The 17,203-nt window shown below is 48.5% G+C and overlaps 2 protein-coding genes across 2 annotated transcripts; both read left to right on the top strand.

The window, feature by feature from the left end:
- Positions 1 to 261: 261 nt before the first annotated feature.
- LOC308260559 (uncharacterized protein) lies at positions 262 to 648 on the top strand (the record flags this gene model as incomplete). The annotated part of the gene is made up of 1 exon (XM_080691949.1): positions 262 to 648. One exon carries the CDS (start codon positions 262 to 264, stop codon positions 646 to 648), a length of 387 nt encoding a protein of 128 aa, XP_080548075.1.
- A 3,731-nt stretch (positions 649 to 4,379) lies between these two features.
- On the top strand, positions 4,380 to 6,100 carry CRCT1 (cysteine rich C-terminal 1; the record flags this gene model as incomplete). The annotated part of the gene is made up of 2 exons (XM_080691954.1): positions 4,380 to 4,383; positions 5,749 to 6,100. Exon 2 carries the CDS (start codon positions 5,771 to 5,773, stop codon positions 6,098 to 6,100), a length of 330 nt encoding a protein of 109 aa, XP_080548080.1. The 5' UTR covers positions 4,380 to 4,383; positions 5,749 to 5,770.
- Positions 6,101 to 17,203: the final 11,103 nt, after the last annotated feature.

Genomic DNA, 17,203 nt, shown 5'->3' with positions numbered 1-17,203 from the left:
TATCATCTATCTACCTATCTATCATCTATCTATCAATATCTATCTATCATCTATCTATCTATCTATCTATCTATCTATCTATCTATCTATCATCTATCATTTGCAATTGGTCTTAGAAGATGGGGCTTTGAAGATCTGATCATTATAGAGAGAAAATCTTGTGAATTCATCATTGGGCTTTTCAAATGTAAAGGAGCTACCTTGGGCTAGCTGAACTTAAGATTTCTGTTTGCCTTTCAGCTGTCTTCAGTTCCTGCCGCCATGTCCTGCCAGCAGAGCCAGCAGCAGTGCCAGCCCCCTCCCAAGTGCCCTCCCAAGTGCCCTCCCAAGTGCCCCGCACCTAAGTGTCCCCCCAAGTGTCCCCCGGTCTCCTCCTGCTGCGGCTCCAGCTCCGGGGGCTGCTGCAGCTCTGGGGGTGGAGGTGGCGGCTGCTGCCTGAGCCACCACCGGCCCCGCAGGTCCCTTCGCCGCAGACACCAGAGCTCGGGCTGCTGCAGCAGTGGTGGCGGCGGCGGCAGCTGCTGTGGGAGCAGCGGTGGTGGCAGCAGCTGCTGTAGCAGCGGCGGTGGCGGTGGTGGATGCTGTGGCAGCAGTGGCGGCAGTGGCGGCAGCTGTGGCGGGGGCCAGCAGTCTGGGGGCTGCTGCTGAGCTGCGCCCTGCCATGATTCAAGGCCCCCCTCTGTCCTGCGTGGGTGGCCTCACCTCTGACCCACTGGCCTGGTGTCCAGTCTCACACACCGCTCTCTGGGGGATACCCTGTTGGAATTCAGTTCTGAAGCTATTTTCTCTGCAATAATAAAGCTTTACATTCCTGATGTCCTGCTTCTCAGTCACTCTCTGTCCACCTGCCCCTCTCCTTACCCCCAGCATCAAACCACCCCCTCCCCCTTTTGGTACTGGGATTGAACCTCCGGCATTCTGCCTCTGAGCTAAAATCTCAGCCCCCTCCGCTTTAATTTTTTTTGAAACAGGGTATCCCTAAGTTGCTAACTGGCCCTGAGCTGTCTCAGCCTCTCAGTACTGGGATTACAGGCCTGCACCAACATGCCCCTGGGTTTCAACCCTAGTACAGAAAATAAGTCTATTTAGGAAATACATTTTAGCAATGGAGCTACTTAGACCTCTGGGAGACAATGTTTTTTTGAAACCATTTGAAAACTCCAAGCCTGGAGGGAAGAATCATGTCTGAGACTAGCGCTCCTGACAGGTGCTCTCAAGGGGAGGCTGGTAGGGCCCAGAAAGGTCACCCTCAGGGAGGGTTTCCTTCAAGTTTGGCCTCAGTTTGGATAAGTTAATCTATTCCTTGCCTTTCATGTTCCGTTTGGGCTCCAATAAATACACACCGTGCTTTTCCGATTATTGGCATCTCAGGTGTTTCCTTGAGTTTTCCAGAGGAGGCTGGGGTGGGAGGGGATTTTGTGGGACGTGCCTTTAGGAGGTAGGTGGGAAATGTCTGAGCCTATGTCCCCTGGAACCGGAAATCTTGGGAAGAGAACCAAGAGAAACACCCCTATCAGCTGAATACTGTCTCCACATGGGGTGTGTGTGTGTGTGTGTGTGTGTGTGTGTGTAGGCAGGGGTTCCATCCCCAGTACCACATAAAAGGAGGGGGGAGCTTCAGATAATACTTCCAGGTAATATTCCTTTTGAAATGGGCTGGATCCTTCAGGAGAGCCTCAAAAAGTTTATGATAGAGGAGGTAATTCCAGGTCAGCCTTTCTGTACAAGATACACAAGCTGGTTCTTGCTTTGGTAAGATAAACAACTGGTCCCTCTGTGATAACGGTGACATCCACCGCAGATCCATATGATTGGTAGCTACTTGCCCAAATGTCTCCAAGCAACCTCTTTTTTATTTTTATTTTTGGTACTGGGGATTAAACCTATGGACGATATATCTTCAAGCTATGCCGCTAGCCATTTTTTTTTTTTTTTTCGGTATTGGGGATGGAACCCAGGGGCATTCTACCTCCACACTACACCCCCGGCCCTTTTTTTATTCTTTATTTTGAAACAGGGTCTCACTGATTTGCAGAGGGCCTCGCTAAGTAGGTGAGGCTGTACTTGAATTATGATCCTCCTGTCTCAGCTTCCCAAATGCTGGGATTACAAGCATGTGCCACCACACACGGCTCATGTTTCATTTTTATTTTGAAGCATGGCCTCGCTAAATTGCTGAGGCTGGCCTCAAGCCTGCGGTCCTCCTGCTTCGGTTTCCCAAGTACTGGGATTACAGGTGTTCATCACCATGCCCGATTTAGTTCACTTTTTGTGTGTGTGGTACTAGGGATGGAACCCAGGAGCATTCTATCTCCGAGCTACACTCCCCCGGCCCTATTTTTTTTTAATTCTTTATTTTGAAACAAGGCCTCACTAAGTAGCTGAGGCTGTCTGCAAACCACCATCCTCCTGTCTCAGCCTCCCAAGAATACTGGGATGACAGGTGTTCACCACCACGCCCGGCTTAGTTGACTCTTTTTAAAAATAACTTGGCATGGTTTCCCAGTGGAGAGGCTGCATCTGTCCCATTACTTCATTACTTCCTTTTCTAGTGCTCACCTCGCTTCTTGGAGTGTCTCACCTGTACTCACCAAGAGGAGCTCTGGGTTCCAGCAACCTGTTCATCAGGCTCAGAGGCCACGTTCAATGAACCTGGCTTCTCCTCTGACTTGCCTCGTGCCCCTGCCAGCTCACCAGCCCCCAAGCCTACCTCCCCAATGCTTCTTCTTGGACAGCCCTGGTACCTCACATTTATGGTTGTGGGCAGGTAGCTGCATTGGTTAAGAGCAGTTCTAAAGCTGGTCTCGGTGCTGATGCCCGCCTCTGATCTCAGTATTCGGGAGGCTGAGACAGGAGGACGGAAGGTTTGAAGCCAGCCTCAACAGTTTAGCAAGACCTGCATCAACTTGGCAAGCCCCTGTTTCAAAGCAGAAATTAAAAGGGCTGGGAGTGTAGGTCAGAGATAGGATACTTCTGGGTTCAATCCCTCCCACCATACCACAATAAATAAGTAAGTAATAAAATAAAAATTTTAAAACTGCATTTCTTTGTGTGTGTGTGTGTGTGTGTGTGTGTGTGTGTGTGTGTGTGTGTGTGTTACTGGGGATGGAACCCAGGGGCATTCTACCTCCAAGCCACACCCCCCAGCCCAATTTTTTTTTATTTTGAAACCGGGTCTCACTGAGTTGCAGAGGGCCTCACTAAGTAGCTGAGGGTGGCCTCGGACCTCGATCCTCCTGTCTCAGCCTCCTAAGTACTGAGACAGTTGGTTTCCAGTCTCTTCCAATTCTTAAAAGTTAGTTGTCCTCAAAGCAACTGTTATCATGGACACTTTGGGTCTTTGGAAAGGACTCTTTCTTTTTTATTTCTTTTCCCTTCCTTGTTCACCAATCCATCCATCCACCCATCCATTCATCCATCCATCCATCCACCAATCCATCCATCCACCCATCCATCCATATGTCCGTCCATCTATCCTTCCTTCCTTCCTTCCTTCCTTCCTTCCTTCCTTCCTTCCTTCCTTCCTTCCTTCCTTCCTTCCTTCCTTCCCTCCTTCTTTCTTTCTCTAGTGGGCAGCCGCTTCAGGCAAAACCCACCTTCAAGAGGAGAGGGTCCCCGGGCTGCTGTGTGTTTCTCGGTGCCCCCCCCCCTCGCACGCATCTTCCTTCTAGGCTCACCAGGGCTATATTCCGGGGATGGGGCGACTAGACAACATTCACAACTTTCCTGGTCTCAATGGCTCCTTAACTTGGCCTGGGGTTTTTCTCCCGTTTCCTAGGGGTAGCGGAGAGAAATCTCCCCCGGGGTCTCTGAGAGGTGCATTCCCCACTATCTTAACTCAGCTCCCTGTGGATAAAGCAAAGCCAACAGGCTTGTCACAGAGCTTGCCTGGAGTAGCCAAGGGCCCAGGGCCAAAGAGATGCGAACCCAGATAAATAGTAAACTACCAACTACAGCGCGCACAGGGTGGGTGTGGGGGCTGGGGAACCAGCGCGCATGCGCACGCACCTCGCGGAGGCGCGCCAAAGGGGCCCAAGACCCCTCCTCACCCCGGCCCCCGCGCCTTCCCTGAGCCCGAGCACAGCCCTCCCAGCTATGAACGGTGCCCTGTTTGGAAAGTAAACAAGCCCAGCAATCCTGGCACCTCTGCGCAGTGACTTGGATGCCCACGTGCACCACCTACAGCGCTGCCGAGTGATGCATGAGTCTGGGATGCGCGCGTCAGCTGAGCTCGTCGTTGGGAAATGGGCCCCTCCCTAGGGCCCGCGCGGGGCTGGAATCTTATAAAAAGGTTCTCTGCCAGGAACCTGCTCAGTTCCAGCTTAGCAGGTGGCAAGTTCCAGTTGGAGAACTGAGGGAGACTTCCAGTGGCACCGGGGTCTGGTGAGTGTCCAAGAGGAGGCGGAGGGAGAGGGAGGCTGGCAGGGGCGCGGGGCTGGGGCAGGAGAGGCAGGGGCGCGTGGGAGGAGCCCGGGAAAGCCCTCGCACTCAAGGGGCCGAGCTCCCCCGGTGCTAAAGAGGACCCACCCGGCTTTCAAAGGCCACCCAGCGGCTCTCTAGAAGAGCGTGACCCCAGCCCACCCAGATCCTCTGGCTCCCTGGAGAGGACGTCTCCATCTCTGCACCAGGGGCCTTTCCTCCACCCTGGAAGCTGAGGGCTCCAGGAGGCAGGCACACACAGCGCCTTTCCTACCTGATGAGGTGTTCGCAGCTAGGGGACGTGACTTGAACCCCGTGGTGAAGGTCAAACGGGGGGAGGAGGAAGAACCCGGGGAGATGCCTGTCCTGGATCAGACAGATAAATGGCTGTTGTTTCTCTTTGGTGTGCGCGGTGGGGAACTTGGGTGGTCCTTATTTTAGACGGAGAAACTGGAGAGCTCTTGGTACTCGGCACAGGCTGCTTTCTTTTAGTTTAACCACCGGGAACACCTGGTGTGGGATTCTTTGCGCCCTCCTCTCGTGGTGGTGCCTTTTTATCCCCGGGCACCAGGCCAGGTTGGCTTTTAAGCCATATCTTAAAACTCCCAAGTTCTGTGGTTGGAAAGAAGAGGTCTGGCCCAGAAGAGCTTATTGGGCACACTTGTAAAGTCAGGACTTGGGAGGCTGAGACAGGAGGATCCCAGGTTCACGGCCAGCCTCAGCAACTTAGTGAGACCCCCAGCAACTCAGAGAGACCCTGTTTCAAAATTAAAGATAAAATAGAGCTGGGGGTACAGCTCAGAGGTAGAATGCCCCTGGGTTCAATCCCCAGTACAAAAAAATGAATAAAATAAAATAAACAAAAGAGGGCTGGGAGTGTAGCTCGGAGGTAGAGTGCCCCTGGGTTCAATCCCCAGTACAAAAAATAAAAAATAAAATAAAACAGGGCTGGAAGTGTAACTCAGAGGTAGAATACTCCCAGTATAAAAAAGGCAGTAAGAACCCGGGATGGCGGCGCACGCCTCTAATCCCAGTACTTGGGAGGCTGAGAAAGGATTGCGGGTTCGAGGACAGCCTCAGTAAGTAGTGAGATTCTCATTAACCTAGTGAGACCCCATTTCAACCAGGGCTGGGGGTGTAGCTCAGAGGTAGAATGCTTCTGGGTTCAATCCTCAGTACCACAATAAAATAATAATGATGATTAAAAAAAGGAAGAAAGAGAAGGAAAGAGGGGAAGGAAGGAGGAAAAAGAAAGGGAGAAGGAAAGAAGGAGAAAAAGAAAAAAGAAAAGAAAAGCTCCGCTGGAAGCTGACGCTGCCTCTCTTCCAGGTTGGCCGAGACACTCTCCGCGATGTCCCAGCAGTGCGCCTCCTCCGCCAAGGGCTTCTCCAAGGGGTCTTCGCAGGGCCCCGCCCCCTGCCCGGGCCCCGCCCCCTGCCCCGCCCCCGCGCCCTCTTCCTCCTCCTCCTGCTGCGGCCGCGGCTGCTGCGGCTCGGGCTCGGGCGGCTGCTCGGGCGGCTGCTGCGGCGGCAGCGGCTCGGGCTGCTGCGGCTCCAGCTCCACCGGCTGCTGCTGCTTCCCGCGGAGGCGCCGTCGGGGCGGCTGCGGCTGCTGCGGCGGCAGCCAGAGGTCCCAGCGCTCCTGCAACAACCAGAGCTCGGGCTGCTGCGGCGGCTGCTGAGCCGCGGGGCCCGGCCGCCAGGGGTCGCCAGAGCGCCCGCCCCCCACCCCCGAAATCCGCCCCGGCGCTGCCCGGGCCTCCAGTTTGCCCCTCTGGTCCAGCCAATGGCACTTGGATGTCCAGAAACCTGCTCTGTCCTCAGCTCCACTAAAACCCTTGAACCCCACGAGTTCGTCCTCCCTGGGGACCCCAGAGCCACGGAGGGGGCCCTGGACCCTTACTCTCTGCCGGGGCTTGCACGCAGCAGGCGCTCAACGCGTGCCTTCTGAATTGACCGCCCTTTGAAGACCTCACAATAAAGCTTCTACCTCCTGACTCCCTCTTTTCCGATTCATTCTTTTGTTTGTATATTTATTCATCTTATTCTATTACTTCATCTACTATCTCTACCAGGAGGGAAAAACAAAGCAAAACCAAACAAAAACTTCGATCCATGCCCGAACAGGAAGGTGACCTTCTGGTCGTTAATTATGATCGCAGCCATCGCATATGGACCGTCTTAGGTATTCTAAGGATGCCGCTTGGCAGGGACTAGTTCTCATCATGACTCAGTGAGGCGGTGCGGTTATACCCATCTCTGCAGTACGGAAACTGAGGTTAAGTAACGTGTTCACGTGCCCGATGGAGAAGACTGTACAGGTTCCGGGGCATACGGTCCCGACCGCTCTGCCGGCTCAGCATGGACCCCTACGCCCTGGCGTCCAGGGCCCACCTTCCTCTCCAGCAGCTGTGTGGCCAAGTTAGGACCGGCAACTTTTGGAGTTCTGAAGTCAGGCTAGCTGATGGCCAGACTCCTCCTCCTCTTCTTTCTCCTCCTCCCCCTCCTCTTCCTTCTCCTTCCTCCTCCTCCTCCCCTCCTCCCTTCTCTCTCTCCTCCTCCTTCCAGTGAAACCTTCATGGAGACTGGGTACACTCCCAACCAGGTCTCATCTGTGGAACTGAGCCATGACCAGGAACCACAGGTTTCCCAGACCCTTTGGGGTGCACCATGCTGTGCTCAGAAATGTGGAACTTTCCTTCCCTGGAGGCGGTGGTTGTGGTGACGGTGGTGGTGGTGGTGGTGGGGAGGGTCATCCTGAGTAGGACAGTAACCCAGCCCTATGGGCATAGACCTGGCTCGTTTTAGGCATGAGGAGATGCTTCAGGAAGACCCCTCTGTGTGGCGCCTGCTGGATTCAGAAGAAAGAGATAATAATGATGATGTTGACAACAGTAATAAGATAGCTACCATTTATTGAGTACTAATTTTGTTCCAGGCACAAGTCCAGATACTTTGCATAGATCATCTTATTTAATCCTCATAATAACCTAAAAAATAAAGATTAATTTCCCTGACTTTTTTTTTTTTTTTCGTACTGGGGATTGAACCCAGGGGCATTCTTTCTGAAAGCTACACTCCAAGTCTTATTTTCTCTTTTATTTGGAAACAGGGTCTCCCTAAGTTGCTGAGGGTCTTGATAAGTTGCTGAAGCTGGCTTTAAATTTGCGATCCTCCTGTCTCAAAGTACAGGAGTATACTCCACGCCTCTAGATAATCCCCCCCCCTTTTTTTTGTTGCGGGTCTGGGGATGGAACCCAGGGGCCTTCGACCTCCGAGCTACAGCCCTTTCCGTATTTTTTATTCTTTATTTTGAAACAGGGTCTCACTGAGTTGCAGAGGGCCTCACTAAGTAGCTGAGGCTGTCTGTGAACCGTGATCCTCTGGTCTCAGCCTCCTGAATGCTGGGATTACAAGCATGTGCTACCATGCCTGGCTGTTTTTTTTTTTTTTTAATATGTGAGTAAATTTGTGTTCAGAGAATTTTGGAGACTTGGTGCAAAGTGGCACAGCTGCTGAACATCTAAGGACCCCGGGGGGGAGTGATAGAGACATGATGTCACCTGTCTGTCTGATACCAAAGTCTTCTCTGTCATGCTCATTGTCATGCTGTATGGCCTTAGGAATCACCCCCACCCAGGGGAAGGGACACTCAGCCCTCTAAGGACACACCCAGGATCTTAGAAAATTGCAGCTTGGCCTCTTGGCTGCTGTTGTGTGGGTGACCCAGTGATTGGGAAGTCTGCGAGGGCACCCACCCAGCAACAGTTGGCTCAGAGGCAAAGCCAGAAATGCTCCTTGATTCGCGCAGGCTGTTTAGAGCTCAGACTAAATGTCCCTCCAGGGATGCTCCGAAGTGCCCCCCACCCCGCCATCTCTGAGAGACTGTGAGTCCCCGTGGAAGGTGATTTGTGGGAACTGTTTACAAACAGATGATACCACCAAGGACCTGCCTGTTCCAGGAGCGTGAGGTGTGTTGATGCAACAGGGCTCCAGGACTTGGAGGATTGCAAGGCAGGAAGGGTGGACCTTCTGACTCAGAGCAGAGGAGAGCCCCAGGACCAGGGCAGCCCCCGAGAAGGAAGCTGGAGCCTGAGGTCTGGGGAGAGATGGTAACTTACCAGGAAACACGTGTCTCTGGATGCACGTGGCTTTGTGTATGGGGCAGGTTGACCTCCATCAAACGGTCCATTATGGTGGCGGGTCCCCCCAGCCTCACACATTGCTGAAGCCCAGCAGGTGTGAGCAGGAAAGTAGGTGATTGTGGGAGCTCCCTCACTAAAAACCCGAGGCTACCGGGATTTAGAGGGGTTACTTTGGGGCTATATTTTTTCTCCTACCCGTTTCTATGACCAGAAAAGTAGCTCAGATTTCTGGCTGCTTGGCATACTGTTTTGCTAGTAAGATTAATTATATAAGCTTGCCTTGGTAGCACACCCAGTACGTTGGGAGGCTGAGACAGGAGGATTGCAGGCTTGAGACCAGCTTTAGCAATTTAGCAAGACTCTCCCAGCAATTTAGTGAGACCCTGCTTCCACAGAAAATAAAAAGGGATGTAGTTCAGAGGTAAAATGTTCTTAGATTCAAACTCAGTACCACACACAAACACACACAAAGATCAACCATGTCCCATGAACTTGGCATTATCATCACTCTTCCACAAGGCAAGTTTCTCTCACATTTTCTTGATAAGAAAACTTGAACAGTTGTCAGTCAGCTGTCCTGACGTTGCACAGCTTGGAATTGTCAGAACTGGGTGTGTCTGACTCCAAAATCAACATCCGGTCATGGTGCTATACTACGTGTTTCTGGGGAGAAAGGAACGGGCTCAGCTTTGGACAGAGAGATGAGAGCAGGGAAGAGGTGGTGGCGGTATAGAAAGACTCTTAAGGACACAGCCTTAGAGGAGAGAGGAGTCCAGGTCACGGATGGCTGAGTGTATTTGTGATTATGGAGCTAGGAAAATGGCTCTAAGAAGCACTTAAGTTGGGCATGGTGGCATGCACCTGTGATCCCAGTACTTGGGAAGCTGAGGCAGGAGAATCACAGGTTTGAGGACGGTCTCAGCATCCCAGCCAGGCATTAGCAATTTCGTAAGACCTTGTTTCAAAATCAAAATAAAAAATAAAAAAGGGATGGGGGAACGTAGCTCCGAGGTAGAATGCCCTTGGGTTTGATCACCAGAAGGCCAACCAAAGAGGTATTTTAGAAAGATAGGAATTGACCTGCATACCATGGACAGGTCTCTGTGATGGGACTTGGTTAAATGCGTAGCAATAACTTGGCTGCTCTAGAGGGGAAGGGTGTGGGAAGAATACCACTCTGGGCAGATGGAATGGCCCAGGACTGAAATGGGGACACGGCAGTGGTAGGAAGTGGAAATGACAGATGTAGAAAGCATGTGCCCAGAAGAAAAAAGAACAGAGAGACCCGGATGTCGTATTGGGGCCGAGGACGAGGAAGCACTGGGGCGTCTCTAAGGCTCTGTGCCTGGTCACACCTTTGGCCAAAAAATGGAGACGAGAAAGAACTGGTGGGGGGAGGAAGAGAGTGAGTTCCGTCCAACGCGTGTTGGATTTGAGATGCTGCCAGGGTGTGACCACGCGTCAGTGCTCTGTGGGGTTGGCACTCCAACAGCATCCTTGAAGACCCCCATGAACACAAGTGAGATAAATAGCACTGAGCCAGGCAGTGTGGGAGTCTGAGCCCCGGGAATGGGCTGGGTCTCACTTCCTGCACTGAAAAGTGAATGAATGAATGAGTGAATGAACTAATGAATTAGTGAATGGGGAAAACAGAAGCCTAAAACTGAGCAGTAAGGGAAAAGTTGAATTCCAAGTGATGAGCGCCAAAATGGCGGGCCTCGACGATTCACATGGCTACTTTCAGGTCTAATTGTCTAGAAATCCAGGTGGCAGGGAACCAGGATCTTGTAAGATCACAGAGGCTGACAGGTGTGGCCCATTCTGGTGGTGGCATGGGATTGGTTTTCCCAGTGCCGGATCCACCTTGGTATCTGTAGACATTGAACAGTTATGGTCAGAAATCCCACTCGCAGGAATAGCAGTTTCATCTGAATTAGGTGGAACGGGTCGGACAGGCAGATCGGCATTCGTAGGGAGCGTGGAAGGCATCTTTCCTCCACGGATGAGACTACAGCACATCAGAATAATCTGAAACACGTCAGCTCACAGAATGAGTGACAGCCCCAGAAAAGCCGGCATCTCTTCTTTCCTCGGAAACATTGCGTCAGGACCAGACTGGCTTCTGCTTAATCTTACTTAATGATGTGTTTTATTCTTTCTTGGATTGAACCCAGGGGAATTCTAGCTGCAAGCTACACTTCCCAGTTCTTTTTATGTTTTTGTTTGGAAACAGGGTCTTGCTGAGTTGCTGAGGCTGGCCTTGACCTGCAATCCTCCCGTCTCAGCCTCCCAAGTACTGGGATTAGAGGCTGCACCATCACACCTGGATAATGTATCTCATTCTTAAGAATTGATTGCCAAAAAGGTGGTTGTATTGTCTCTGCTTGTTTGAGAACTTAATTTGTAGTGTTCAAAGGCTATTCCCCCATTTGTAATTTTTATACCCAGATGAAATGTCATTGTATGTACTCGAAAGCCAGGACTTAACCTTCCATTTCTATCCCATCTCCCTAAATGATTTTCTCTTCATTCATTGCTATAACCTTTCATCCACTTAAAATGTGTTGAACACTTAGTATATTATGGGCCCATTAAGATACAGAAAAGTAACTCTTCTCCAGCAGTTTCATGGGAGAGTTACATATAATAATAGCGTGTTAGGGGATAAATGCTTGAAGTCAGAAGGACAGAGGGGGGATGGCTCATCTGCCCAGGAATCTGCAAGGTATTGTTTGAACTTAATCCCAAAGGGTGTGCAGGAGCAGGTCAGGCTGGGAACAGAGAAAAAGTACTTAAGTTAAAACAAACAGCCTCAAGTGCAAAGGGCAGAGAGAGGTGAACAAGTATTTTGTAGCAAACAATTTGTATGGTTGGAGCTTTGAAATGAGATATATATTTGCAGGATAGGTGTCTGCTCCCCCTCTATCTCTATCTATCTATCTATCTATCTATCTATCTATCTATCTATCATCTGTATGTGTGTGCGTATCTCTCTCTATGTATGTATGTGTATATATATGTGTGTGTGTATGTAGATATATGTAGCTATATTTCTCTCTATATAGAGATATCTCTCTTTATATGTATGTAGATATATGTAATATATACATGTAATATATACATAAATAGATCTATGCAGACATATGTAGCTATCTCTTATATATCTCTACATAAGAGATAGCTACATATAGGTGGAGATATATGAGAGATAGCTACATATATGTCTGCATATATCTGAATATACGTGTAGATATATGGAGGTCAGGCTTTGTATGAATCCCTAAAGCTCCTGGAACTTTATCCTTTCGGCATAAGGATAATGCTGTGGGTGGGCCATATTATTTGGGGGGCTTGTTAAGTCTCTCTTATATTCTCGATCATATTAAATGTACACTTCTTTGTGGAAGAGAGAAAGCAAAAAGGGCGTGGTGGCGCACACTTGTAATCCCAGCATTTGGGAGGCTGAGACAGGAGGATCGCGGTTTGCGGACAGCCTCAGATACTTAGTGAGGCCCTCTGCAAGTCAGTGAGACCCTGTTTCAAAATAAAGAATAAAAAATAGGGCAGGGGGTGTAGCTTGGAGGTAGAATGCCCCTGGGTTCCATCCCCAGACCCACAAAAAAAAGGGGGGATCTCATGAAAATAGAAGGGAGATTATTAGGAGAGAAAGGGCATTGGGGGGAGAAAGATGGACGGGCAAGGGGGGATACTGGGATGTGAAACAGATAAAATTATGTTATATACAGGGCTGGGGATGTAGCTCCGTGGAAGAGCACTTGTGTGGCATGTGCAGGCTCTGAGTTCAAACACCAGTACTACAAAAAAATTATGACTGTGACACAGTGAAGCCCACTGCTCTGTATGATCAATATGCAACAGTGAACTCTGTGTGTGTGTGTGTGTGTGTGGTGTGTGCGGTGTGTGTGTGTGGTGTGTGTGTGTGGTGTGTGTGAGTGTGTGTGGTGTGTGGGTGAGTGTGTGTGAGTGTGTGTGGGTGGTGTGTGATGTGTGTGTGGTATGTGTGTGAGTGTGAGTGTGTGTGGTGTGTGTGTGAGTGTGTGTGTGGTGTGTGTGGCGTGTGTGGTGTGTGTGAGTGTGTGTGTGGTGTGTGTGTGTGTTGTGTGTGTGTGTGTGTGTGTGGTGTGGGTGTGGGTGTGTGGTGTGTGTTGTGTGTGTGTGTGGTACTGGGGGTAGAACCCAGGGCTTTCTACCTTCAGGCTACACTCCCAGACCTATTTTATACTTTATTTGGAAACAGGGCCTCACTAAGTTGCTGAGAGCCTCGTTAAGCAGCTGAGGCTGGCCTCGAACCTGCCCACGATCCTCCTGTCTCCGCCTCCCAAGTGCTGGGATTACAAGCGTGCGCCACCACGCCCGGCTCATTCAATAAACATTTTCAAAGGTAGCTTAGTTGAGGAAAGGGTGCGTGAATGCCCTCTCTAGCTACCAGGCTCACTGTTCTCCGTACAATTTGAATTTCAAAGAGTGCCATTCACAGCTCTCCTTTATTTAAACCTCCCTTGGCCTTGTTGAACAATCCCCACCCCACCAACCACTTCAGTCAGGAAGCCATCTCTTCAACTTGACTTTCCTCAGTCCCCAGGGTCCCAGCCCTGCCCGCGGTGGGTCAGCTCCCGCCTGGGCACGCTCCTTCCTGGTGGTTTTTAATTCCTTGGGCCTGGTCCCCTTCCCTCTCTGCTAGTCTCTCTCCTCCTCTCACTTCTAAATCTGCATGCTATACCTAAGGTTCTGACTTTTTCTTCTGAGAACTTCAGATAGAAAGATATTCTTGGACAATTCCTTTATGTAGATGTTTTCAAAATCTCTCTCTCTCCCCACAGAATTTCCTATAAGGCATGGGTTAAAAATCTCTGATTTTCATAATAATTTCATTTGAATATCTCAGACACAATTGCTTTTGCCTTCACGGTAGGTTGACCGTTTTATGTCAGCCCTCATCATCTTCTAAACCCCCTGAAGAAAATGGTCAAGGAATTTGGAAGTAAACCATGTGGCCAAGTCATTCCCAGATGGCTGTGGAACCAATGTCAGAGCTGGACGGCCAAGGTTTGCAATTTTATGTGAGAAACTAATTTTACATGTGAAAATTTGAATTAACCTACTCTCTTCTTTTTAACTTTTTTTTCCCCTTTGGCATAGGAGATTGAACGAAACCAGGGAGGTTTCTCCCATTGGACTACAACCTCAGACATTTTTATTTATTTTTTATTTTTTATGGTACTGGGAATTGAACCAACAGGCATTCTGCCTTCAAACTACAACCCCAGACTGATTTTATTTCTTATTTGAAAACAAGGTCTTGCTAGGTTGATGAGGGTCTCACTACTTGCTTAGCTGTCCTCAAACCTTCAATCCTCCTGTCTCGGCCTCCCAAGTACTGGGGTTACACATGCGCCACCATGCCTGGCTGACGCTTTTATTTTGAAATGGAGTCTCGCTAAGTTGGTGAGGCTGGTCGCGAATCCGTGATCCTTCCCCTTCACCTTTCCAAGTACTGGGTTACAGGTGCGCATTACCACACCTGGCTTCAAATCCAATTATCTTCTATACCATTCATTGATTTTTCTCAAATGCCAGTGAACACATTTTCAGTTTCTTATAATTCTATCTGGTTCTTTTATCATAGTCTCTCAATATTTTCTTATGTTTTAAATTCTTATTTTCTTTAATCATTGCAAATATACTTTAAGCTGGCAGTGGTGGTGTAGTCCTATAATCCCAGTATTTGGGAAGCTGGGGCAGGAGGATTGCAGATTCTAGATGAGCCTCAGCAACATAGTGAGGCTCTCAATTACCTAGCAAGACCCTGTTTCAATCTGAAAAAAAAAATTATATATATATATGGCTGGGGTTATGACTCAGAGGTAGAACGCCCCTGGGTTCAATCCTTAGTACACACACACAGACATAAAAAATACAAATACACTTTTTTTTTTGAGCCCAGATGCATTCTACCACTGAGCTAAATCCTCAGCCCTATTTTTTATTTTTTATCTTGAAAAAGGATCTCACTAAGTTTTGGAGGGCCTCACTAAGTAGCTGAGGCTGGCCACAAACCTGCGATCCTCCTGTCTTAGCCTCCCAAATGCTGGGATTACAAGCATGTGCCATCATGCCTGGCTAAATATACTTTTAAAAGGCTTTAATTTTTATTGCCGGGGGTGGTGGCGCACGCTTGTAATCCCCACGCTTGGGAGGCGGAGACGGGAGGATCGCGCTGGTTCGAAGCCAGCCACGCTGGCTTAAGAGACCCTGTTTCAAAAAAAATAAAAAAGTATAAAATAGGTCTGGGAGTGTAGCCCTGAGGTAGAAGGGCTTCCAGGAACCCCAGTACCACCAAAAAAAATATTTTTTTTTAGATTTGTTTTTGGTTCAGAAAAACATTCAGCTCTTTTGGGGGGATAGTATTCCCTCGGGATTGCTGGAGAGCAAATGTTGGGTACTGTGTGCTAGAATCTTCAAAGCAAGCCCAAACCCTAGTGTAGACGCTCGGTTCTCATTCCATCACTACAAGGCACATCCCTTACACAGCTGTAGACGCTGCGCCTCTCCAGGCCGGAGGTTGTATCCGGTACTTCTGATGCTGCTCTGAGTCCCTGGCACTACGGTTTGTACACAGAAGTTGCTCAACCATAGTGCTGATTGATCGTTGACAGCACAGCTATGTAATTTAATCTTTGTTTGTACTTTATACTCATCAGAAAATTACATCAAGGCGTGGCGCACGTCAATATAAAGTAGCAGGTTACCCGCACTCCACCCCGGCCAGAAACAGAACGAAAAATGCCTGGGCTCGTGTTTTGACATCATATCCATTCCAGAAGTAATTTACATCCAACCATCAAGCAGGAATGATGGATGTATTCCTTGTTCAGTTCAAGATATGTTCAAAAGAATGTTGAGGGGTAGAGTCCAGAATTTAATGACACCTTTGGCATGTGGTGGGATTATTTCAGACCATGTAATCTGATTTCTTATTCCATGTAGAAAAGTCTCTCTACGGTGACCTGGTGAGTGCTGGACACATCTAGAGACAGAGCGTGTAGCTCCCTGCCTCATATGACAGTTTATTTTATTTTTTTGTTTTGTTTTGCGGGTCTGGGGATGGAACCCAGGGGCATTCTATCTCCAAGCCACACCCCCAGCCCTATTTTTTATTCTTTATTTTGAAACAGGGTCTCACGGAGTTGCAAAGGGCCTCACTAAGTAGCCGAGGCTGGCCGCAAACCACTACCCTCCTGACTCAGCCTCTCAAATGCTGGAATTACAAGTGTGTGCCACCATGCATGGCTGAATAAAATAATTTTTAAGAAAATCTTTGTCTTCAGATCTTTTTTTTTTTTTTTTTGTATTGGGGATTGAACCCAGAGGCATTCTACCTCCAGGCTACCCTAAGCCCCTTTTATTTTTAAAACTGGGTCTTGTTGTTTTTGAGGGGTATCACTAATTTCATGAGGCTGGCCTCAAGCCTGTGATCTTCCTGACTCAGCCTCCCAAGAACTGAGATTATAGGTGTGTGCCACTGTGACCAGCTTGTATTAAGTGTCTGATATTGAAGTAACTCTCTTATTACTGAATATTTGATTTATAATATGAACATAAATATATTCATTTCAGAAAAATATAAACAATCCGAAGATAGCTCATAACTCTACAATCCACTGATAATCATTTTTATACTTGGTTGCATACTCTTCCTAAATTTATAAATTTTTTAATGAGACCCTTTGCGACTCAGTGAGACCCTATTTCAAAATAAAGAATAAAAAAAAATTAGGCTGGGGGTGTAGCTTGGAGGTAGAATGCCCCTGGGTTCCAGCTCCAGTACCAAAAATAAATAAATAAATAAATAAATAAATAAATAAATAAATAAATAAATAAAAGAAAGAGAAGAAAAGAAAAACATCTGTACAGGCTATGAATGCAATTTTTTCATCTGAAGTCTTCACCCAATGGTGGGATAACATCTTTTCTTGACAGTCAGCATCCATCCACGGTGTATTTTATAAACCCGAATAGTTTTCTATCTCATAGATCACCCACTGTTTATTTAACCAGCTCCTTATTATTGAATGCTGTCGTGCATTCAATTCTTTACCAGAATGAAGTATGCAAGCCACGGTACATTACCGATTCATTCAACAAGTACTCGTTAAGAACCTTAACTCCACCCAGTGCCATCAAGGGGGACAAAGTTCCTGCCCTCGATGTTAATTTCCACAGAAGGATAGGAAATAAAAAAGTAATTAGACTACAAAAAAGATAATCACAAACTGCTAGTTGCTACTAGGGAAATAAAACAAGGCGAGACAGAGGGAGACAGGGTTGTGGATCTCTAATTCTGAGAGGGAAGACAGATTGGGCCACTCAGCCACAGGGTGAACCTTGGTGATTCCGGAGAGGCGGAGCCCACTATCGCCCTGCAGCGGGCGCGCCTCGCAACCCAGTGGACCCCGCTGGCCCCGATACTGTTGATCCCCAGTGCAGAAAGCCAGGTACTACACAGAAATAGTTGCACAGCTAACCTAATGTAGTGATCATTCTGTTTTATTTAATTTTTAAAATTATGGAATAATTTAAATATTTGTATGCACACACACAGACACAGACACAGGGGGT

The sequence above is a fragment of the Muscardinus avellanarius genome (assembly GCF_963383645.1).
Source record: "Muscardinus avellanarius genome assembly, chromosome: 3".
Classification (NCBI taxonomy): Eukaryota; Metazoa; Chordata; class Mammalia; order Rodentia; family Gliridae; genus Muscardinus; species Muscardinus avellanarius.
The sequence above is the reverse complement of the archived record's forward strand: the minus strand, read 5'-3'. Positions and strand labels throughout refer to the sequence as shown.